Genomic DNA, 20,040 nt, shown 5'->3' with positions numbered 1-20,040 from the left:
TCTTTCACAAATCGCCCCCCTAACCCTGTCGTACCTCATTCGTCAGCTGAGGCCCAAGAACAAGTTCTGTTGTCGTTGATCATTCATTGTATCTGCCTATCCAAGATCTCAATGAATTTCGAGGCCAGGAATTTTTGTTTTATTGACATTTGATGAGCCCCGCTTTGTTTTGATCCCCATCTTAGCAAACATTCATTGACATCATCATCCGCGATGATTGGGCGCAAAAGCTCCGTTCTATTGGTCGGCTATTCGCGGGTGCGGGGAACCTTGAACCGTTAGATAAACTCTATGGGGGCCATCTACGTAAGGTTGATAAAGTATTAGATACCTAAACAAATAGACAGTTGTCTCTGTACTTACCTCTTGCAATAACTTATGCGGATCGAAGTCATTATCAATCACTATCTCACATAACCACTACAAGGTAGCCGCTGCACATTAGTCTTCTGCCGGTTGTTTGAATATATATGAATTGATTTTGTCCGGCAAGGCAAAACTGCCATGTCTCATATTCCCACGATGGGTCTGAAGTGTATCACCGTGTAGCAGTTAGAGGTTCTATATCATGCAATCATGGAAGGAATAAAATTGCTGAGGGCAAAATTAGTTCTCGCTTACAGCATGAAACAGCGGTCGGCAGAGAATATTTATCTCGGCGAACTCGGCCCTGATTTCCCATTTCATACCTCAAACGCCTTGGCTTCGTGCCGATCTCTTCATATCTCCGACTACTAACCCTTTTATTTCACTGATTATCTCGCGAGTCGGTCATACGATAAAAATCAGGCTTAAACTAAAGGCCATGGATATCCCTCATCTTAATTCTGACTCAATTCAAGTTCATTTTGAATCATGCGCGCCTATCTGACTCTGGCATTGCTAGCCAGCTCTTCCCTCGCACAATCAACAGTCCAATTGTTCAATTTCTCTAGCTACGTCGATATCGAAAACATTGCTCTTCGCCCGAACGGCCATCTCCTCCTTACTACTTTCGATCAAGGCCGTCTCTACACCCTCAACACTTCCGGTCGCACTCACCACGCTCAATTAGTCGCGTCTCTCCCAGGGGCCACCGCCCTCTGTGGAATAACAGCCATTGATCATGACAAGTTTGCCATTGTTGGAGGGATCAGGGGCAGCTACAGCTACACGAATGAGACACTCTATACTGTCGACTTTACCCATAACGCCGTCAATCCCATCATTCGGACAGTTGCCCGTATCCCTAATGCCGTGATGCTCAACGGCATGGCTTCCTTGCCTACACAACCACACATCGTTCTGATCGCAGATTCACGACTCGGATGCTTATTCCGCGTTGATACAACAACGGGTATCTCGAAAATAACCTTCAGGGACGACACTCTAGCAGCACCCACAAACGCAAGCATTCCGATCGGAATCAACGGGTTAAAGATCGCTCGCGGCTACTTGTACTTCACAAACACCGCACGGGGGACTTTCTCACGAGTCCCTGTCAGTGCAGATGGGCTGAAATTCGGCGATGTAGAGCTTATTGTTAGCCTGGATATGAGTGTCTCCGGGGATGACTGGGATGATTTCGCCTTGGATACAGATGGTGTCGCGTATATTGCGCAGCCTGATAATTCTATAGTGAGGATTCAGCCAGATGGTCAACAGATTATTGTTGCTGGCGGGGGAGAGACAGACGATATTATCGGGCCTACTTCGGTGCAGGTCGGGATAAGTGGAGTGTTGTATGTTACTACTCGTGGTGGAACTGTTGATGGGGTTACGTATAGTGGTCAAGTAGTAGAGGTGCAACTAGCTGAGTAGTGTTGAATTGGCGTTTCTTCAATGAAACAGCGTATCCATGCGGTAAATCTCAGACATTTGCAAATCGGTTAGTCTCGCGGTTCTACAAGCCATGAAACATACTTTAAATCATAATCTATAGACTGAGCCCAGGTTGGGCGAATTTTCATGGACTACACCATACTAGGGACGTGAGTCAGGCGCGATGCTACCTTCCTTAGGGTTTCGGAATATCTTGCAACAGTTCTCTGTTTTGTTTCGGTTCTTGTCCATCTAAGGGTTTAAAGCCATTGGAAAATGAGTCCATCCTCCAGTTTTTGATGTTTTCCCTACATTGGCGCTTCTCATACCATTTCCATTCACCTATTCTTATTCCACTTTCAGTTACGTTGGCAGCTTGATAGTCGATTTACTTATCAACGTGGTTTATCAATACACATCTACGAAATTTATAGCAGCTCGGCTATTCTGACCCCGACAATCGATTGCCTGGTGATATAAAGGCCAGTAGGGTTCTACCATTCCAAATTGTTTCAGCAATTCACACCAAACCTGTAACGATGCACTGCCATGATTCAAGTATACACTGACACAAAATGAACGACCTAGTGAAATCCATCTCTCCTGCTACCACAAAGTCAAGATTTCCAACTGATGGAAATTCCCTCCTATCGGCGAATTCCTTATTTGTTCAGGCCCAGCGCCTTGCCTATAAGAGGACTCTGCTTCCCTCTTTCTGTTTTGCTCCCTTAGAGATCTCTAGATTGAGCGACTGACTACGTAGTGATACCGAGTGCGCCATCCCCAACTCTTCCTTCTACCGAAGCTTCGTCAAGTTATTGATGATCCATCAACTCTTCTACCCAGTATAGTACCGCCGCCGGATAGGTTCCCGAGCTGGCTTATCTCGTATTATATCACAACACAATCCCAAAATCTCACTCACGGGTGATGGTCAATCTTTCCAGCCCTCTTTATAATAACCATCACCCCGTTCCAGTGAAATCGACTGCATCGGGTATGACTCGAATAAGTGAGACGTATAGGTATCGTGATCTCCATCAACCAACCTGAAAATTACCATATACTTGCTCATCTCAGCCGTCCGGAGTGAACAGAACTTACCTACTCATATTCTATTGGAGGAAGCTTCTGTCCCCAGTCCCGTAGTCAATTTAGCACTCTGTCCATTGATTCAAATTGAAGCTGGGACTAGCTTCCAGGTACCTTACCCCTACCCTTCCCTTCTCAGCACTACGCCTGCTATGGACGATACGATTGATATATGCTCGCTTGATACCCCATTAGGCGCCGCTAAGTCGGCGATGTAAACAACCGCCTACACCCATTAATCAAACGTATTATCATGACACTCGAGGCGTCGTTGTGATCAGGGCTGAACACCACAACGCGAAGCCTCAATCATGGTCCCCAGCTACTGGTGATCAGGTTTACGTGCGCTTATACAAAGACCATCAAGTTGTGTCCAAGGTCCATCACAACCTCGGCGCACAGTGCGCATGCCTATTCAAGGTGATTGAAGCATTGTCCAATTCCTGTTGCCTGGTGTTGGCCCCTCGACGCAAGATTCATCTAGTTATTTCGATCGGGCACCTGGAGCTACCCTCAACGCCAGACAAAGTTCGATAGCGCGATCTGTAGCGATCATACAGAGGCAGCCCACATCTGCGCTATCGATCTCTTCAGTGGTGAGATATACTGTTGAACCACCACGTTCAACCGAATGCACCGGTCACCAAGTGGAACTGTTGGGTGACAAGGATCAGCCCTCAAAGCTGGAAAGTCGCTCACCACAGTTCGCACACGACGACCTGCCCGAACTTTCGAGACGAAGAAACTCTTGGGCCACCTTGTAGTGACTCGTGAGTTTTCTTCCTCTTGCGCCTTCTCCTCCTCCTACCTCCTCTTCCTCTTCTTCTCGGATAGAAAAAACTCGTCAACCCGAACCTGCATCCCCCTTATTCGACTCCAGCAATAGATCCCGCACTCGCGAACAAGCTATCCAATCTGTCCTTTGATGATAATATCAATATCCTCGAAGCTTGCGTTCCAGTCATCCGCAGCCTCTGTACATGTATGTTCTGCCTTGGTTTCTCTCCATCTATAGCTTTACTGACGCTGTTCCCACAGACTTTGACAATACCCAGCCAAGCATGGAGACTATCCAGCGGCTTAAGACTCTCTTTCAGAAAATCTCGAGTCCCCCAAACAGCACCAAAATGTCGAAACCCCCACAGGTCTGACCTGGGTCCAAATGCAGGTTCCGGGGTCGGTGGGCTGCAAGCCGGTGAGTACCAGTGTCAAGTCTTTTGTTCATGCCCAAGCTTTATACTTTGCTTTCCAGCTTACCTCTCTTATCCCCCGGTCTCATCTTACTTTTCGCATGCGGCATGCTCATGTAACATGACTTCAACCTTTGTTCAAGGATTTTATTAATGAGAGATGATTGATTAGACCACCACCAAGCGGCGGGACCCAAGCCGAAGGTGAAGCCACTGCGCCCCGTGGATCCTGCCTCCGATTACGAAGCCCTTGTGGTTGAGCTGGAAAGGAATCTTCTCCCCATCGATGCCTCTGCATTCCCAAGATCTGCCTTCAGGAGGGGATCCAGCCCTCCAATATCACCCTGCAACAGACGCTTCTAACAAGGAACTTGGGGGAGTACCATGCCAGGTGGAAGGCAGGGCAACATAAGCATCCTCCACTCGGTCTCGCGGACTGTCTCCTACTCGTTCTACCCCTCACCTTTACGACTCCGACAGTGATGAAGAGGGGGTGTCTCTCTCGAGGGATACCTTGAGGGGTATCATTAAAATGCCATGAAGCATGAGTCGACTCGGAGATACAGGCTCTTTGAGGTGTTGTCTCTGCCGACGAATCACGTCCAGATATTATGCTGCTTTCATGTCCTCTACAGTCCAGATGCACTAGGAGTACAATGAGATTGTGAGGCGGGTATGAAACATAGTAATTTATGCTTTTCTAAAAAAAAGATTTGAATAAAAATGTAGTCAAATAAGGCCCATGATGAGAAACGAGATAACCAGAACGAACTCCATACACCCAAACTCCGTCGAGCGGATCATGAAAACAACAAATGATGCATGCGAGATACAGTAGGTCTTTGCCTCCTCTCTCCCCTCTCCCCGCAGCAGAGTGCATTTATGGGCTCGGAATGATCATCAAATACGCCTTTTAGTACGAAAGGGCACTCAAATCTGTTCAGCCTTTTCAGCATCCACCATCTCAGCGCCATCGGCCGCCCGCCGACTCTTCAGCCAACGCAGCAACACCCACGACGCGGTAACAACCCACATAACAAGGTTGACCAGATCAATCCAAACCGCATGGCGCATGCGATCAATCTTCGCCGCATCACCCAACCCCGAGCTCGAACTAGAAGTCGAACTCGAGCTATCAGTAGTCGTAGTGGTGGTATCACGCTTGCTCGAATCATTCGAGTTGGAAGGATACACGCCGATATACATCTTCCCAAAGATCCCAAACAGCGTCAACCACAAGATACACAGAATAAACTCCCACACAAACTGGGGCAACTTCAACTTCGGGTTCGGTCGGTACGTAACACGGCGCATCATAAAGGGCAGAATCATATGCACAGACGCGGTGCTAGTCGCCAAAAAGGCTGCTATCATTGCGAACACCCATTTCGCACGCGCGGTATGTCCGTTTTCATGGTCGTGATGGACGTCTCGGCCGTAGAGGCCGATGACGGTTAAGCCGAAGACGAATTGCAGGAAACGTACGCCGGAGATGAACATGCCCATCACCTTGGTGCCCTTGCTGATGGATTCGCCGGGGTTGCCCGTTGGGTATTGGATGTTGGAGCCGGGTCCGACGTTGGGAGGGTAGTTGGACATTTGGATTGGTGGTTCGGTGCCGTAGTTGGATTGGTAGCCTGGTTGTTGGAATTGCTCGGCTTGTTTTGCTTGCTTTTTGGCGGCGTGGTGCTTTTTGGCTTTGGAGAGGCCGAATTTAACCAGGGGGACGACGAGGAAGGACATTTTGTTTGGTGATTGATTGGTTTGGTAGATGCAAGGAATTGAAAATAGAGATGGATAATGAAATGTATGATCGTTGGGTCAAAGAAAGACTTGAAAGTGTTTATTCAAGTGTTGGAACTGCGCACAGCGCGAGGATGTGTCGTCAAGACTGGAGAATGGTGTGGTATACAAATGTATAAGAAAGTCACAGAGACAGAATATTTGTAGAGGCAGCAGACTCTGGCTAGTTCCGGGGTAGCCTGGGTCCAGATTAAGGATCGAAAAGCAGAGACGAGTCTGAGGCAAGAAGGTAGGCAGCGGTCATCAACCAGGATAGACCAAACAAAGAAAGGATGATATCTGAAGCAGATCAAAGAACGATCAAACGGATGAAGTATCGACTCAAGTCTAGAATGAAAGTGATATGAAGAAAAGTAATGCAAGAAAACAAGGAAAGTCGTTGCTGTTGTTCGTTTCATGCTACATCCCCGGGTTTCTTCATGCCTTTATACACAATCCCCATCCCAAATCCGTATCAAACTCGTCAGCAATAAAGTTCCAACCGCATTCTTCAAAGAACAATGTTTCTATTCCAGTCCATCCCTGAAACAAAGCTCCCCTGGCGTCTTTTGGCACCGCATGTTAAGAAGATTAGCTCGCGACTCCACCGCGTCGGCTACTCGTTGCTGTCCGCTCCTCCACAGAAGAGAGAGCTGCCAAAGAAAGATGAAACACAGCTTCCATAAGGCTAGACAGAAATAAACATTGCTCACCTTGTATGAAGTGGAGCCGCTGAAGCTGACGCAGGAGCTGGTGCGGGATGGCGATTGGGGAAGGGCCGAGATGGATCGGCGCGAGGGTTCAGTTCGCGCGCGCCAACGGGAGGAGAATTGGGGTTTCAGCGTTGAATTGCTTTGTCAATTGATATCCAATCAGATGAGCGGTGCTAATTACGCAATGCGAAACGCTGCAAAACTAGATAATCTCTCTGTCCCTTCATTGATTGGGTTTTGGCAAGGTCATCTGGATCTAGAGCGCTAGCTAAGAATGCCGGGGTGGGAAACAAAGAATTGACCGTGGTGATGGCCTCATCTCCCATTTCCAGTTTCACCAGTCATGCAACTCTTTTCTCTAATACCCATGCCTACCAAATAATACACAGATTCTGATCTAAGTCCCAATGATATTCTTAATATGCACATCGCTCAACACGGCGAGATCTGTCATTACAATTACAGAGAATCAAACCCTTCATGAACAAGAAAAGAAACCCCTGCCCAATGAAAATCGCTCGCCAATCCAAAAATGCTTTAATAGAGGGGGGAATTTCCAAGATGCAAATACTCGTAAACCATCCGATCCACGCCGTCCCAACGGAGATGAATCCTATCTGACCCGCGCAAAAAACAGACATGTTCTCAAGCAAAATATGCACACTCACTTCAATAAAGGACCAACCTGCAAAAGTCCCAACAAGATCCGGTTAGATCAAGTCAAGGGGTCGTGCCGTGTCGAACCGTGCCTAAGGTCAGGCTGGTCGACTAGCCCCCGCATCTGCAGCGCCATTGACGGTTCCACCAGCTGCAAAGGCCTTGGGGGGAATGTCTGCTGGCGGCAGCGGGGGCTTGAGATCTGTCGGAGAGGCAGGGTCGGGGCCTGGAATAGATCCCTGGTCGTCATCATATTCATGGCCTATGTACTCGTCGTCCGGGAGGCCAGACCCGGCGGCAGAAGAATGGTCGACTGAGGCGCGATCATAGCCTTGTTGATATCCCTGGTGGGAGGAGGCATTCTTCGCATTCTTGGTCGCCTTCTTGGTCTTGCGGCCCTTCATCTTGGCCTTTTCGAGGAGGCGCTTCTTCTCAGCCAGCCGCTTGCGCTCCTTGCGGTCTTTGAGCTCATACTGCCGAATGAGTGCCTCCGGCGGGTGTCCGAAGATGCTCTCGTATTCGCAAAACTCGCAAATCCAGATGTCCTCCAGGCTAGGCGGGTGGTGGATGTTGGTGTATTGTTGCTGGATCTTGCGTTGTCGCGCGGCCAGTGCGTAGACGCTGCCTGGAGAGCGCTTCTTCTTGCGGCCCACGGATGCCTGGTCTCCTTGCGGGGACGACATTTGCGTGCCGGGAGGAACCTGCTGGTTCATTGGTGCAGCCATATTTGGGCTCGTCTGGGTTCCTTGTGTGGAGAAACCCCGAGGGTTTTGAGTAGTAGGAGCGAGAGGGGAAGTCGGGGAGCGGTATGGCCCAGAGTATGAGTTTCGCTGCAAGGCCATTCCTTTCGAGGAGTCCGATTCGCACGTGAACGTGAATTGAGTCTTGGTCGGGGTCGTGTTTTCTTGATCCAGCAGGCTGACATTGCTGGGGCCTCGGGGGGGAGAGGAGAAGGTAGCCGCGTTGGCAATGGCAGTCGAAATGATGCCTTGGTCGGCGGATTCACCTGGTGACTTGTCAGTACAACGGCGGATGCCTCAATAGGACAGAAGAGAAACCAAGTCTCATCAGCAGACAAACATACCGGATGGTCCAGGGGAGGACATCAGGCCATCCCGCCGAGCAGGCGGCCGAGTGCTATTCATCCACGCATTCTGCGCATTTGCGGACAGCGGGTTTCGCCCGCTGTTGCTGCGAGTTGAGCTTCGTCCCAAACGACCTCGACCAGAACCGGATATCCCACTGCTCAAAGGCGACGCGGGATTGCCATTTCCATAATAGGTACCTGTTGACATGCCATCACTAGCCGCAGGTGGTGACGGGGCCGAGCTAGCTAGACCCATGCTGGCAAATTCCGGGGAGAGAGCAGAGTGATGACCACCCATGTTCCCCGGAGTTGGAATTTTCCTCTTTTTCTTGTTGTTTGTGTTTTCGAACGCATCGTACCCATCGGGCCCGGAGGATTTCTGCGAACCGTCCCGACCTTGACCCTCGTGTTGATTTTGACCCTGGCCAGAGAAAGCTGGCCGCTGCGGACTAGACCCCGGCGACATCGATCCTCGAAATCCTGCACTCCGCCGTACGACTACTGGCCCGTCTTCGTCCCCGCTTTCAAGTTCCACGGCCGTCTCGAAGCCGTGTGAGTCGGCCTCCGGTGTTAGTTCGTGTCTCTCCAATGCTTTTTGCCGAGCATAGGCTTTCCCATGAGGGGCCACCTCTTCTGTGTCTCCGACGCCGTAGAAAATCTGCGAAGCTGGCGGTGTGGGTGGGTAATGGATGGTGTCGGCCGCATCGGTGGACAATCGAGAGCGCAGGGTGCGTCGAGGGAGAGGTCGAATCAGACGATCGGGATAGACGGGGGAAGGTGTGTCAGGGGTCGAGTTGAACGTCCCGTCTACACAGATTGCACACCACGTCAGTAACCGAGTAACCAGCAGACTACCTCTACAACGAGGATCAAGTCAAAGTCCAAGGGGCCCGGAGGCAACTGGCCGGATATGGCCCCCTCACGAGTCGACATACTCATAGTAGCAGTCATCCTGCAAGTTCTCCACGCCTCTCAACCCACGTCGATACGTGTGGAATGAGTGGCTGCCAACTCGTTTTGTCTTATTTCTTGTTCCCCTCCACCTTTATGGTCGTGAAAGAGTCCAATCCACTAGAAACAAGACTCGGAGTCTAGAAATGTCGGGAAACCGCCGATTCGGGGAGCCACTGTGTTTCGGAAGAGGGGGGTCAGCCGTTGTCCATACATAGAAACAAAGAAAAAGCCTCGAGGCATGAGAATAGACTCCGGGTGAAATAGCCAGACTCGAGATATGTTGTTTTAGTAGTCCAGGGTCTTCTTCAAACAAGCTACCTCGGCCGTCCACAATCACGGAGGATATAGGACACGGGATATAGGGTATAGGGATCTAGGTCAACCCACAATGCTATGAATCAGTACGGACGAGACTCGGAACCGCGATGCTGAGGCAGAACCAGATATAATCGGGTCTACCAGCGGCTCTCAAGAGCTGGAGAGCTAAAGAACCGAGGGAGAGTCGAATGACGATGCGGAGGGGTTGAGTTGGTGAAGCGAAAGACCAGCGAGTCACGGGAATTCGGAATGGAGGACGCTAAGCCCGTTTGGGTCGGGCACCCAAGCGGGACACTAGAAACTTTTGGCCAAGTCAAGTTGCCTTCATCTTTAACACGAGTTGGAGCCAACGTATTACGCAGCAGACTAACAGATTACTATCACTCAGATACAGGTACCAACGATGGTTTGGGCCTTGCAGGTTGACCACATTTAGCTATGTTGAACGAACCTCCTTCAGGCTGATGAGCCATCCTATCCCAACCAACCAGGGCTGCATATCCTATAATAGCCGGGCTACAGCGGGGAACCGGGCCAGTCATGCACAGAGGAGATTATCCAGGAAGCTACTTGGACACAATCCTACTCAATTACTTTCTGCCTCCTGGCTACAGACTACCGCAACCTCCCCCTGGGACTGATGCTATTCACCGTGTACCTGCATTTCCGCCTGCGAGCTTACCTGGGCACCACCAGTGCGACTTGAGTGCGACAGCTCGAAGCTCACTCGTATAGCCCGAGGGAAGCAGGACCTCCAGCAAGACCTCATCTTGGGACCAATACCCAGTGTGCAAGATCAGTTATACGGAATTGAATTCCCAATGCCGAAGTGAGACCTACACGTGTCGACACGTTGAATGTGACTTACTCGACCGTGTCAAGTCAGATCCAGCGACTCTCGAAACGAGTGCAACGCCGCGAGGAAAAGCTGTGCTGCATAGCCATAGCAGTCCAAAGTCCCCGAGTCTCGAGCAATCGCAGCGCGTTGCAAGACGAGGATCGCACCGGCTCGCTGCCAACTGTGGCTTGAGCGAATCCCCACCTCAACGATAGCCTTCCTCTTTGCTGCCCATGGTCAAGTCTTGCGTCTCGGACAAATGAATTTGGACTGTGAACGATCCCAACGTCCCGACCTCGCAGTTATTATCAAAGTGAATCGCGATGGTCGCCGTGCCGGTCGAGCTGCTCGAAAGGGCGTAAGAGGAGGGCGTGCAGGCTTAGCGCGTTTTGAAAGGCGGGAGGCGAGCGAGGAGATTCTGCGTGGATAAGCCAGGTCAACTCAGACAATCTGAACGTGTCTTCAATAAATAGAAAGCCAAATTCGAGAATAGTATCAACTCGTCATTTATTCTTCATCCAAATTGTAGAGCCCTGCGACACGACCAAAAAGCGGTAAAAGAAAAGGCGCGTCAAGAGGCGTCGAAGGTTGAGGAGCGGGGAAGGGCGGCCGATTGGATCTTTTGGAGTCAGTCCCGTTCCGGCGCTTTTCTCCTTCTCTTCTTCTCCTCTGCAAACCCCCACCAATCTCGCACTCCTCCCTATACTATGTAGTCATCGGGCTCTCCTTCGAGCCCTGTGACGCTTTACTTCAGATCAAGCTGCGATTCTCGCCATTGCCCTCCTCTCCTTCTACCCCCCGAAGCTCTCAATCGCGCGTCCCAGAGCTCCCTCGCAACCAGTTCTGCTTGAAAACGAAAGAATCCCTCCCTCCTTCCCTCACACCCTCGCCCACTCCCACGTCTCGAATCCTTCCCGGCTTCGAAAAAAGACACTCGCTTCTTCAACTGGAGTAGAACCTGTCAGGGACTGATCGCGCCGCCATGACGCCTCGTCGCTCCTCGCGGGCTCGCACTACCCAGCCCTCGCCGGCCCTCCTCCAGCACACCAACTCCTCCAGCTCCAACAACTCCCTCACTCGTGAGCGAAGCACCCGATCAAACCACAAAAATCAATCCCCTCATGGCTCTTCCGGTCATCGTTCGCAGTCCATCGACGATACGGAAAATGGCTCGAGGACCGATCTCCCACACACGCGCCAGCGCCAGCGCACTCGCATTGACAATGATGGACCCCCTCGTGAAGACGATGACGAGGATCCTGAAGAGGATGAGGAAGAGGAGATTACTCGTTGTCTCTGTGGGCAGCAGGATTACCCTGGTTTGCCCCCCTCTCGCCGCGACGCCTTCGGGGGCGTAGGCGTGAAGCCAGAGGAAGGCCTCCCGCCCACAGATTCATCTGATCTGCTGTCTGATGACATTGGAAGTATGTTCATCCAGTGCGATTCATGCAAGGTGTGGCAACATGGTGGCTGTGTGGGAATCATGGACGAGGAAATGAGTCCCGACGAATATTTCTGCGAGGAGTGTCGAAAGGATTTACACAGAATTCGGGGTGAGCCCAACGGGTAAGTTTGTGAAAAAGTTTCCCTTGAAAATGCCTCATGTAGCGTTCAGTTTATTTTCGCTTCACTTTGGAGTTACCTGTCGAGTTGCAGCCAAGGCTAGTTCTGCTGGTGATCACAACCTGTGGCGACTTGGAGCGGGCTCTTCGCTTCATTGCAAGGGAAGATCTCTCACACAGGACGAGTGCATCTGCAATCAAGCTTCGAGTTCCCTCTCTCATTTCTCTCCTTTTCCTCATTTGCCTCTTCTTGGCATCAACAATGCTAACAACCCAGCAGCCAGCGCTCCTCTACCTACCTTCCCGTCGCACCTGCATCATCACCTGCGCCATCTTCCCGAGCCTCTTCGCGAGATACTTCCCGGCGCTCCAGGGACCCCAAGTCTCGGGGCAGCGAGGGTGCGTCAAATCCGAAGCGTCGCTCGACCATGAACAGCCGGGATGCTGCCTACGATGAGGAAGAACTGATCCGGAGAGCGATTGAAGAAAGCAAAGAAGATACAAAAAGCATTACCGATGAAGCCGCCCCGCGCTTGAACAAGAGAAGCCGAAGTGAAAGTGAATCGTGAGTTTCCCTGACACTCCCTATGCCAGATTCAAGTTCAGCAGCTGACAATCACGGTTTCAGAAATAGACAAGGCTCCAAACGCCCGCGAACTACCTCTCCCTCGCCCACGGCTGTCTCGAAGCAGAGCGTTCCTCCCTCCCAACCCCCGTCCGATGATGAGTCCAAGCCAAAGGCGACCAACGGCACCCGAAGACAGAGAGCAGCTTCCCGAGGCCAGCGCGACAAAGAACCTACCAAGGAGCCTGAGGAGCCTGAGCCTGAAGTCCCTGAAACAGGTACCCGCCGGAAAGAGCGATCTAACCGGCGCAAGGGAGATGGTAAGAGTCCCTCGAATTCGACAGGAAAGAGGTATTTCCCCAGGATTGCTCACACGGCTCAATTTTCAGAATCCGATAACGAGATTGGATCCCCAACCAAGCCTGCAGCACTAGCCCCTCCACCTCCCGAGCCCGAGCCGGTTCAGGCAAGCCCAGATACTCCCACCCCTCAAGAGCCGACCCCCGCGCGACCATCGACACGGAAATCTGGACGTCCCCCAGCTCGCCGCGGTGGCAGAGTCGGACGCAATCAATATAGCAAGGATCGAGACACGAACGGGAACGGCACCGAGTCCCCGCGCCGGGGTCAATCACACGACATAGGAAGCGACTCACCTCGAGTCGGATACGTTGGTATCAATGGCACACATATGAATGGCGGTGACACGGGGCGACCCAGTAAGCCGCGCCATATGCACCCGCAGCGCACGACGATGAACGAGATGAAGCGGCGTGTCGCTGCCATCTTGGAATTCATCTCGCGCATGCAGGTCGAGATGGCGGTTGCCAGCGAGAACTCGTCAACACCAACGGGCAACGGTGACCGGGCACAGGGCCTGCTGCTGAAGAGCATGGTGGACCAGATTGATAGTGCAATGGCATCCACCATCAGTGACGGCGGCGAGTCTGTGCCTGCGTTGACCGATGGCGATGGCGATGCGCCTTCGACGTCGGCTCACGACAAGGACTTTAAAGATCTGAGCAGTGTCGAGATGATGGACGTGCTCACTCGTCACCTGCTCAAATGGCAGCAGGAGTATGGCAAGTTCGGGGAGCGGTAGCGGTCCGCGCGGCTGCTGTGTTACCTTTTTCTATCCGGACATATGTCCTCGTGGATATCCTGTGCACTGTCACGCTCCTCGCCTCTGCTCCTGTCCCATCCTGTCTCGCCGTACCTTCAAACCCCATACGATACCCCCTCTTGTTTTAACATGACCGTCCCTGTTCATCCCTCTTCTCTTCTCGACTCTCATCTGCCATATTTATTCTCACCACTCCTCCGTCCTACATCTTCACCTCGCTCCTTTCGCGTTGTACATTATAAACCACGTTACCGTCGGTTTGCTTTGCCTTGCTGGCGTCTGTCTGCGATTACGTTTACGTCTTTCTCATATCCCCCATACCGGACCGGCGTCATGAATCGAATCATATCTTAGGTTGACATCATACTGGAGAACGACAGTGAAAAGCCTCAATGGGTGTGCTACGGGGTTTGATCGCGGAATTTCAAATTGGTATAATTCATGAATTCATGCTTCGCCCTACCGTTCAACTTACCCTCCGATCCCGTGGCCACCCGGCAATCCTCCGGTTTTCCCTTTATTCTTCTTTTACTCTTCTTACATGTCCATCTTTACCCTTGTTTCGAGATCAATTGGATCTCCCCGTCATGCTAATGCTTACTTTGCTTATGGATCTTGTGGAAATGGGCTGTCTTCTTTTTTTTTGACTCTTGCTGGTCTCTCTCCGTGTATTTTTGGTGCTTGGGTATGGTGTTTTGGAAAATTGAGGTTATTTGTTTTTATATGTGGATTCATTTTGTCAATTGTAAGGCAGTTTTTTTGCCTTTAGGTTTGCCTTTAGGTAGTGGGATTTGAATGTCACTGCTCTTCTGTGGATATCCATCTCTTCTATAATCTACAATGTTGATGCTATCCCCATCTACGCCTAGTATATAGCTATCTACATAAGCTGGAGTAAATCCACAACACACCCACCCGTCACTTTCGATACACCTACTACCTCCATTACAAGTATTCGAATGAACTAGATTTCCAAATATCTAAATAAGGTTATTTGTATTTCTCAAAAAAGGTATTTGGTGGAAGTGGATCGCCGGGCTGACAGGTTCCATGGATGAATATATCTCCACATTCCATCCACCCCGACATTCCTAGGAATACCCACGTTATTCAACCATGGCATGCCATTGGGGTTTAATTTGACCTCGATTGAAGTATACAAGAACTCGAAAATATGCAATAAGTACTATATTGTCAATATAGCTCGTGGTTGGGTCAATTGGCCGACTAGACGTTGTGGTGCTGGAATGGAGAAGCTGGATACTGGACACCCGCAAACTAATTACAGTCCACACCAGCGACGGGACTTTGGAATACATGACGAACTAGACTCGAACAGTATATTGTAACGAACGAGAAATCTAAACCTTGCTAGAATAGAAAGTGGCGACTTTTTGTATGACAACAGGCTGTGTGACTTGGACTTGGGCAGCGAGACATGGCTGGATTGCCTCACCATCACCAAGTCCTGCCCAAACCATCATCCACCGTCTCCACCAGCCTACATATCCATCTCCACTACGTATGGTATTCTTCAAAACAAAACAAGATCAGAACAAAACAAAGACAGCTTCATTTACAGGAACTTGAGTAGGTCAGACTTATCGTATTATGACAGCTTAGGTACACAGAGATAGATAGGAAGTCCATCACATTTTCAACACAGTAAGCTCAACTAATAAATCACAACCGTAGGGCATATGGAGAGAGATCATCAGACAAAGGAAATAAGATAACAAAAAAATAAATCACACAAGGGAATATTCATCACGCCATGGCCATCACCATCGAACTCCAGACCCAAACCCCAATGCCACACCTTCCCCATCTAAGACATTACAAGGGGAAAAGGTAAAGACAAAAGGGGACGACAAGGTATGAAGTCAACAGCAAGCCAGACCCATCAAGATCTAGACAGCAACCCAAAAGTCCAAAGAGACAGGAGCAAATGATTTACAGACGGGAGCCGTGGATGACCTTGAAGTCGACGACGAGCTCACGGCCACCGTCGTTGATGACGAGGGCACGGACGGAGCCACGGCCGTCGGCAAAGGCATCGCGGATGCGCTTGAACAGGTGACCCTGGGAGATGACGGGGAGACCCTGCTTGACATCACCAGTCTCGGTCATGGCGACGAGCTTGCCGTCATCACGGAGGTCGAGGATGCGGTAGGTCTTGTAGACAGGGCCGAGCATGGTCTGAACGACCACGGAGGGGGAGGGGTTGGAGACGAAGCTCGACTCCTCCTGCAGCTGGCGGGTGAACAGGTCGACACCGAGGTAACGGTGCTGGCCGGTCTGGGGGGAGACCGAGATGCGGATGACCTGGCAGGGACGACCCTGGAGGATCAGGATGTCACCGATGCGGACAAAGTGGCAGGGGATGGGGACGGTCTCGCCGGCGGTGCCGCGGTTGCGGGGCTCCACAATGCGGACCTCCTCACGGACGCCATCGCTGAATCGGGCGGGGCCGCGCTCGTCACCGACAACAACCTCCTCACGCTCGTGGTGGTGGAAGGGGTGCAGGACACGATCGGCAGCACGCTCAACGCCGCGGCGGAAGGAGTGGTAGTGACCTTCGTCGTCGTAGTAGCCCATCTTGCGAGATGTGGGAGTTACGTTACGGACAGTAGTAGTCTCGACCTTGATGTCGGCCTTGGGGGCAGAAGAAGAGTAGGTGGTAGAGGTAGAAGGCTGCTGGAGTTCGACCTCGCGACGGGAATACTCTTGGCCTCGGTACGCAGAAGCGGGCTGAGGTTGGTAAGACCGGTCGTACGAAACGTCGACGGACTGAGTGGGCTGGTAGTCGTAGGAGGTGGTAGGCTCCTGGTAGCGACGGTCGTAAGAGACGTCGACTTCGTAAGTGGGAGAGGTCCGGCGACGGTACTCTCTCTCAGTGATGTCGAGTTGGTTCTCGACGGCCTGGTCGTAAACTTGGGGACGTTCCTCGAAACGGACAGAGGATTCGCGGTAGTTGGGGTAGCTATAGGAGAAGAAGAGAAGAAGAGAGAAGAAAGAGTCAGCCCGAGGTGTTCCCCATAATAAAAAGGGTAAAAAGAAAAAAAAGGAAGTTGTAAACATATAAACAAAAACACGAGCTCCGTCACCGCTCATTGGGGGAAGTGGAGCCTGGTATTATCGTGACGGAGACACGTAATTTTGCAGTCTGGGGCTAAATCTGGAACCACTAAACACTCTAGACCGGGATGGGACATCCGAGTGCAAATAGTGGCTCCACATCAATAGCAGCCCAGCCAACCCCCCCAATTCGCAATTCGCCAATTGGGAGATTCGAGGGAAAACAAGAAAACAAAACAAAACAGAAACAGAAACAAATCCACAAGGAAATCCTGGACGTACCGTTCACGGGTCAGATCAACCTCGGCAGCGTAGTTGCGAGTCTCGTGAGATTCGTAACGGGGAGCGTAGTTGGCGCTGGTGTGGTGATTGACAGTCGCGTTGCGATCTTCGTGAGTGATGCGGAAATCGACTTCTTCCTTTCCGTAGACACGAGGGTCGGGGAGAGTGGCAGAGGCTCGAGTATCTTCCCGTTCGACGCGCGAAGTGGTATCGAGTTGGACTTCTCCCTCTACTCTCGTCTGAGTAGTTTCAGAGACAGCGTCACTCCGGTACGACGACGGGAAGACACTGAAGGGGATGGGGACGCGGGCGTCAAAGTCCAGATTGACGGACTGTACGGCGTCCTTTCTCGAATGCCTTTCGAACTGTTAAAAACAACTCGAAAGGTAGACAAGAAAAGACTTGACTGGGGGAAGTCTTTCTCGGAGAGAAGAGAATTGGAGAGAAGAGGTTAAGATCTGGGGAGATCTAAGCTTTTCTGAAAGGTATGGAGGGGGGTAGCAAAGAATGCTGGGGGATGGGAATGGAAGGGTGGATAGAAGAGAGGATGAAGTTTCGGGGAATGGAAGAAGAGAAGGGGAAAGGACCAGGGAGGAGATGAGTGGGAGTGGAGGTTGGCTTATTTATCTCTGGTGGTTGGTTGACTTGGTTGGTTCTGTTTGTTTACTTGGGAGTCCGCCCTTTACTCTGACCCAATCGAGAGCCGATCGACCGCCCGAGGTTCATCTTTGGTTCCAGGGGACTAGCTACATAAGAATAGAGTATCATTTGACTATCGGGATTATAATTCAACTCTGGTGGGAAGAGGGGTGTTTTGGAGCACACTTTTCTCTTGTGATCAAGCGATCGCTAATCTATACGGAGTCATAATGATTATTGACCATAGTTATTTGTTCTTGACCGCTCGGGGGCAAATGTGGGTTTAGCTGGGGGCATTCATATTCTGTACAGATTGTACACATACGTACGGACTACTGCATACATATGTATGTACTGTACTGGAGTCTACTGTCAATCACCAATTGTACTCTGTACTCCGTACTTTGGGCTGAAAAAAGAAATCATCTCTACTTTCACATGGAGGCTGGCCAGCCCCAATTATCCCTAGGACCCCAGCTTGATCCTGAGCTCCTCTTTTTTAGCTCCTCCTCAGCTCCCATGGAAACAGCCTCCATTGCCATGGCAACGGCCACGGACCCGCGGGTCGAATCGGAAAAATCGGGGGCTGATCGCTGAGCTCCACCGGTTATCTATCAGGGACGCGTTGGAGTTTGTTGTGATCCATATGATTGTGATGCCGTCATCGGGATAGGAATTGACCTCGGAAGAGATAATCAGGCATTGACAACTATTAGGGACACTCTCTGCTTTAAATACTCCGTAAAGGAATCAGGAATCAAAGTACTGTATGAAATAAATAGCTCGAACAGCTGCACTGGCCAACCCACAGCTCAGCTTTTTTCCTACGTGTCAACTCTAAGCTGTAAGCTGTGTATCGCTGTATTTCTGATCTGTTCGCTGTATGGCCTATCGCGGTCTCCATCGGTGGAGCCCAAACAACACAGCACAGTCGTGTCCGACTCTGATCACAACAATAATCGCCATCTTCTCCGTACTCCGCGTACTTTCTGTCCATGGGACCCCATCCTCTCCGGACACAGCCGTGCTTTCGAGTCCACTCTGCAATTGAATCAATTGATCCTCTCCATCTCTCCCCAGCCCAACCAGCTTACCAGCCCCTTGAATAACACCCAATTGCATCAGATAGCACCCAATGCCACTCAATCACGCCTAACCCATACCCAATCACACTCCCAAGACTCCCCGTTTCAGGGAAAATCAACAATCGGGCAATCCTGCAGGCATCTAGACCTCCTCATGTAGTGGCGCTACACATACACACATACGGACATCCTCCATAATAATTACAGTACATACAATACTAGTCCCGTCCCACACATGCAATACAGCATTAATAATTTACAAATACCGAGGCTGGGAAAAAAACAAGTCTCGTCTCGTCTCGGCACAGATTGAGGGCGTGGCATCGCCTCATCGTATCACAGGTTGAGCGAATCTTGGGTCACACAGGCGAGCTGAAGAGCGTGTGGCTGGAGGGGGGATTTCACCTTTTCAGGGTTTGGTTGGTGGGTTGTTGGGGGATCGGGTCCACTGAGCTCCACTTTGTGAATCGCTCATCACCTTGGTGGATCATCCTCGGTGCGTGCAGCTGGGAGGTCCTGGGCGGCACTGCGGGCGCTTGTGAGGAGAAGAAGCACGGGCTGGGCTGGTTGCTAGGCTGTTGTTATGGGAGATAATAATGCGTTCCTTCTTGGCTCCCATGAGCTACATAGTTCTTTGGTGTTGAGGAGGGCTTCATGACGACGACCGAGTCCATCTGCGTAGAGATGGGTCCTTATCATAGAAATAATTATTGTGGGCTCCAATGGCAGGATAGTGTATTCGCGTTCGGCCATCTGTACGGAGTATACGCAATGGACACTGCATAAGCCACGCAAATCAAACAATTACGGAAATCAATTATATCCCATTCTTAGATTTACCGAAGAAAGAAGATCGCAATCGCAGCGCGAGAATGTTTCAATTACCTGCCCCAGATCCAATTACATCTATGGATAATGTCTAAGAGAACAAAAGAGAAAGCATTGCAACAACATGGCTCCACACGACCACAAGACCTCAACGAGGGACAAATCGTACATGATAAATGAACCAAAACCAGAATGAAGGTGATTCCAGGTTCAGACTCATGGTCAGAAGAGAAACGAGGGTATCAAATGTATATAGTACGGAAACTCCTTCCCAGCACGAGAATGAAGGATCCAGCATAACGCCAGCGGGGGTAGGGATCTGGCTTGAAAAGAGGTGTAGATAGACATGATACGACGTCCATGAATACCATCTATTCAGTCCAGACTCCATCTGCCACTCCGAATAAAATCAAAGAACGAGTGTAATAGTAAACAAGAGTGGTCGGT

The 20,040-nt window shown here is 50.8% G+C and overlaps 5 protein-coding genes across 5 annotated transcripts; 2 read left to right on the top strand and 3 right to left on the bottom strand.

Moving 5' to 3' along the window:
- Positions 1–855: 855 nt before the first annotated feature.
- On the top strand, positions 856–1,800 carry N7473_003813 (uncharacterized protein; the record flags this gene model as incomplete). Its single annotated transcript, XM_057149753.1, has 1 exon — positions 856–1,800. The coding sequence occupies one exon, from the start codon at positions 856–858 to the stop codon at positions 1,798–1,800; it is 945 nt and encodes a 314-aa protein (XP_057013407.1).
- A 3,212-nt stretch (positions 1,801–5,012) lies between these two features.
- On the bottom strand, positions 5,013–5,825 carry N7473_003812 (MARVEL domain-containing protein; the record flags this gene model as incomplete). The annotated part of the gene is made up of 1 exon (XM_057149752.1): positions 5,013–5,825. One exon carries the CDS (start codon positions 5,823–5,825, stop codon positions 5,013–5,015), a length of 813 nt encoding a protein of 270 aa, XP_057013406.1.
- Positions 5,826–6,967: 1,142 nt separating this feature from the next.
- N7473_003811 (uncharacterized protein) lies at positions 6,968–9,798 on the bottom strand. Its single transcript, XM_057149751.1, has 4 exons — positions 9,663–9,798; positions 9,257–9,448; positions 8,319–9,128; positions 6,968–8,240 (listed from the first exon to the last, which is right to left on the bottom strand). Exons 2-4 carry the CDS (start codon positions 9,270–9,272, stop codon positions 7,333–7,335), a joined length of 1,734 nt encoding a protein of 577 aa, XP_057013405.1. The 5' UTR covers positions 9,273–9,448; positions 9,663–9,798; the 3' UTR covers positions 6,968–7,332.
- A 1,615-nt stretch (positions 9,799–11,413) lies between these two features.
- N7473_003810 (uncharacterized protein) lies at positions 11,414–13,660 on the top strand (the record flags this gene model as incomplete). Its single annotated transcript, XM_057149750.1, has 4 exons — positions 11,414–11,997; positions 12,274–12,558; positions 12,622–12,878; positions 12,948–13,660. 4 exons carry the CDS (start codon positions 11,414–11,416, stop codon positions 13,658–13,660), a joined length of 1,839 nt encoding a protein of 612 aa, XP_057013404.1.
- A 1,974-nt stretch (positions 13,661–15,634) lies between these two features.
- hexA (putative Woronin body protein HexA) lies at positions 15,635–17,767 on the bottom strand (the record flags this gene model as incomplete). Its single annotated transcript, XM_057149749.1, has 3 exons — positions 15,635–16,664; positions 17,042–17,398; positions 17,709–17,767. The coding sequence occupies 3 exons, from the start codon at positions 17,765–17,767 to the stop codon at positions 15,635–15,637; spliced, it is 1,446 nt and encodes a 481-aa protein (XP_057013403.1).
- Between the last annotated feature and the right edge of the window lie 2,273 nt (positions 17,768–20,040).

Source organism: Penicillium subrubescens (assembly GCF_028828155.1).
Source record: "Penicillium subrubescens strain IBT 31985 chromosome Unknown utg000002l_segment0_segment0, whole genome shotgun sequence".
Lineage (NCBI taxonomy): Eukaryota > Fungi > Ascomycota > Eurotiomycetes > Eurotiales > Aspergillaceae > Penicillium > Penicillium subrubescens.
Note: the sequence above shows the minus strand (reverse complement) of the source record. Positions and strands in the feature narration are given on the sequence as shown.

What these genes read in the sequence shown, in the direction of transcription:
- N7473_003811 (XM_057149751.1), bottom strand. An exon ending in GTCCTCCCCTGGACCATCCG is followed by an intron (nt 8,241 to 8,318) that starts GTATGTTTGTCT and finishes ACAAGTCACCAG; the next exon opens with GTGAATCCGCCGACCAAGGC.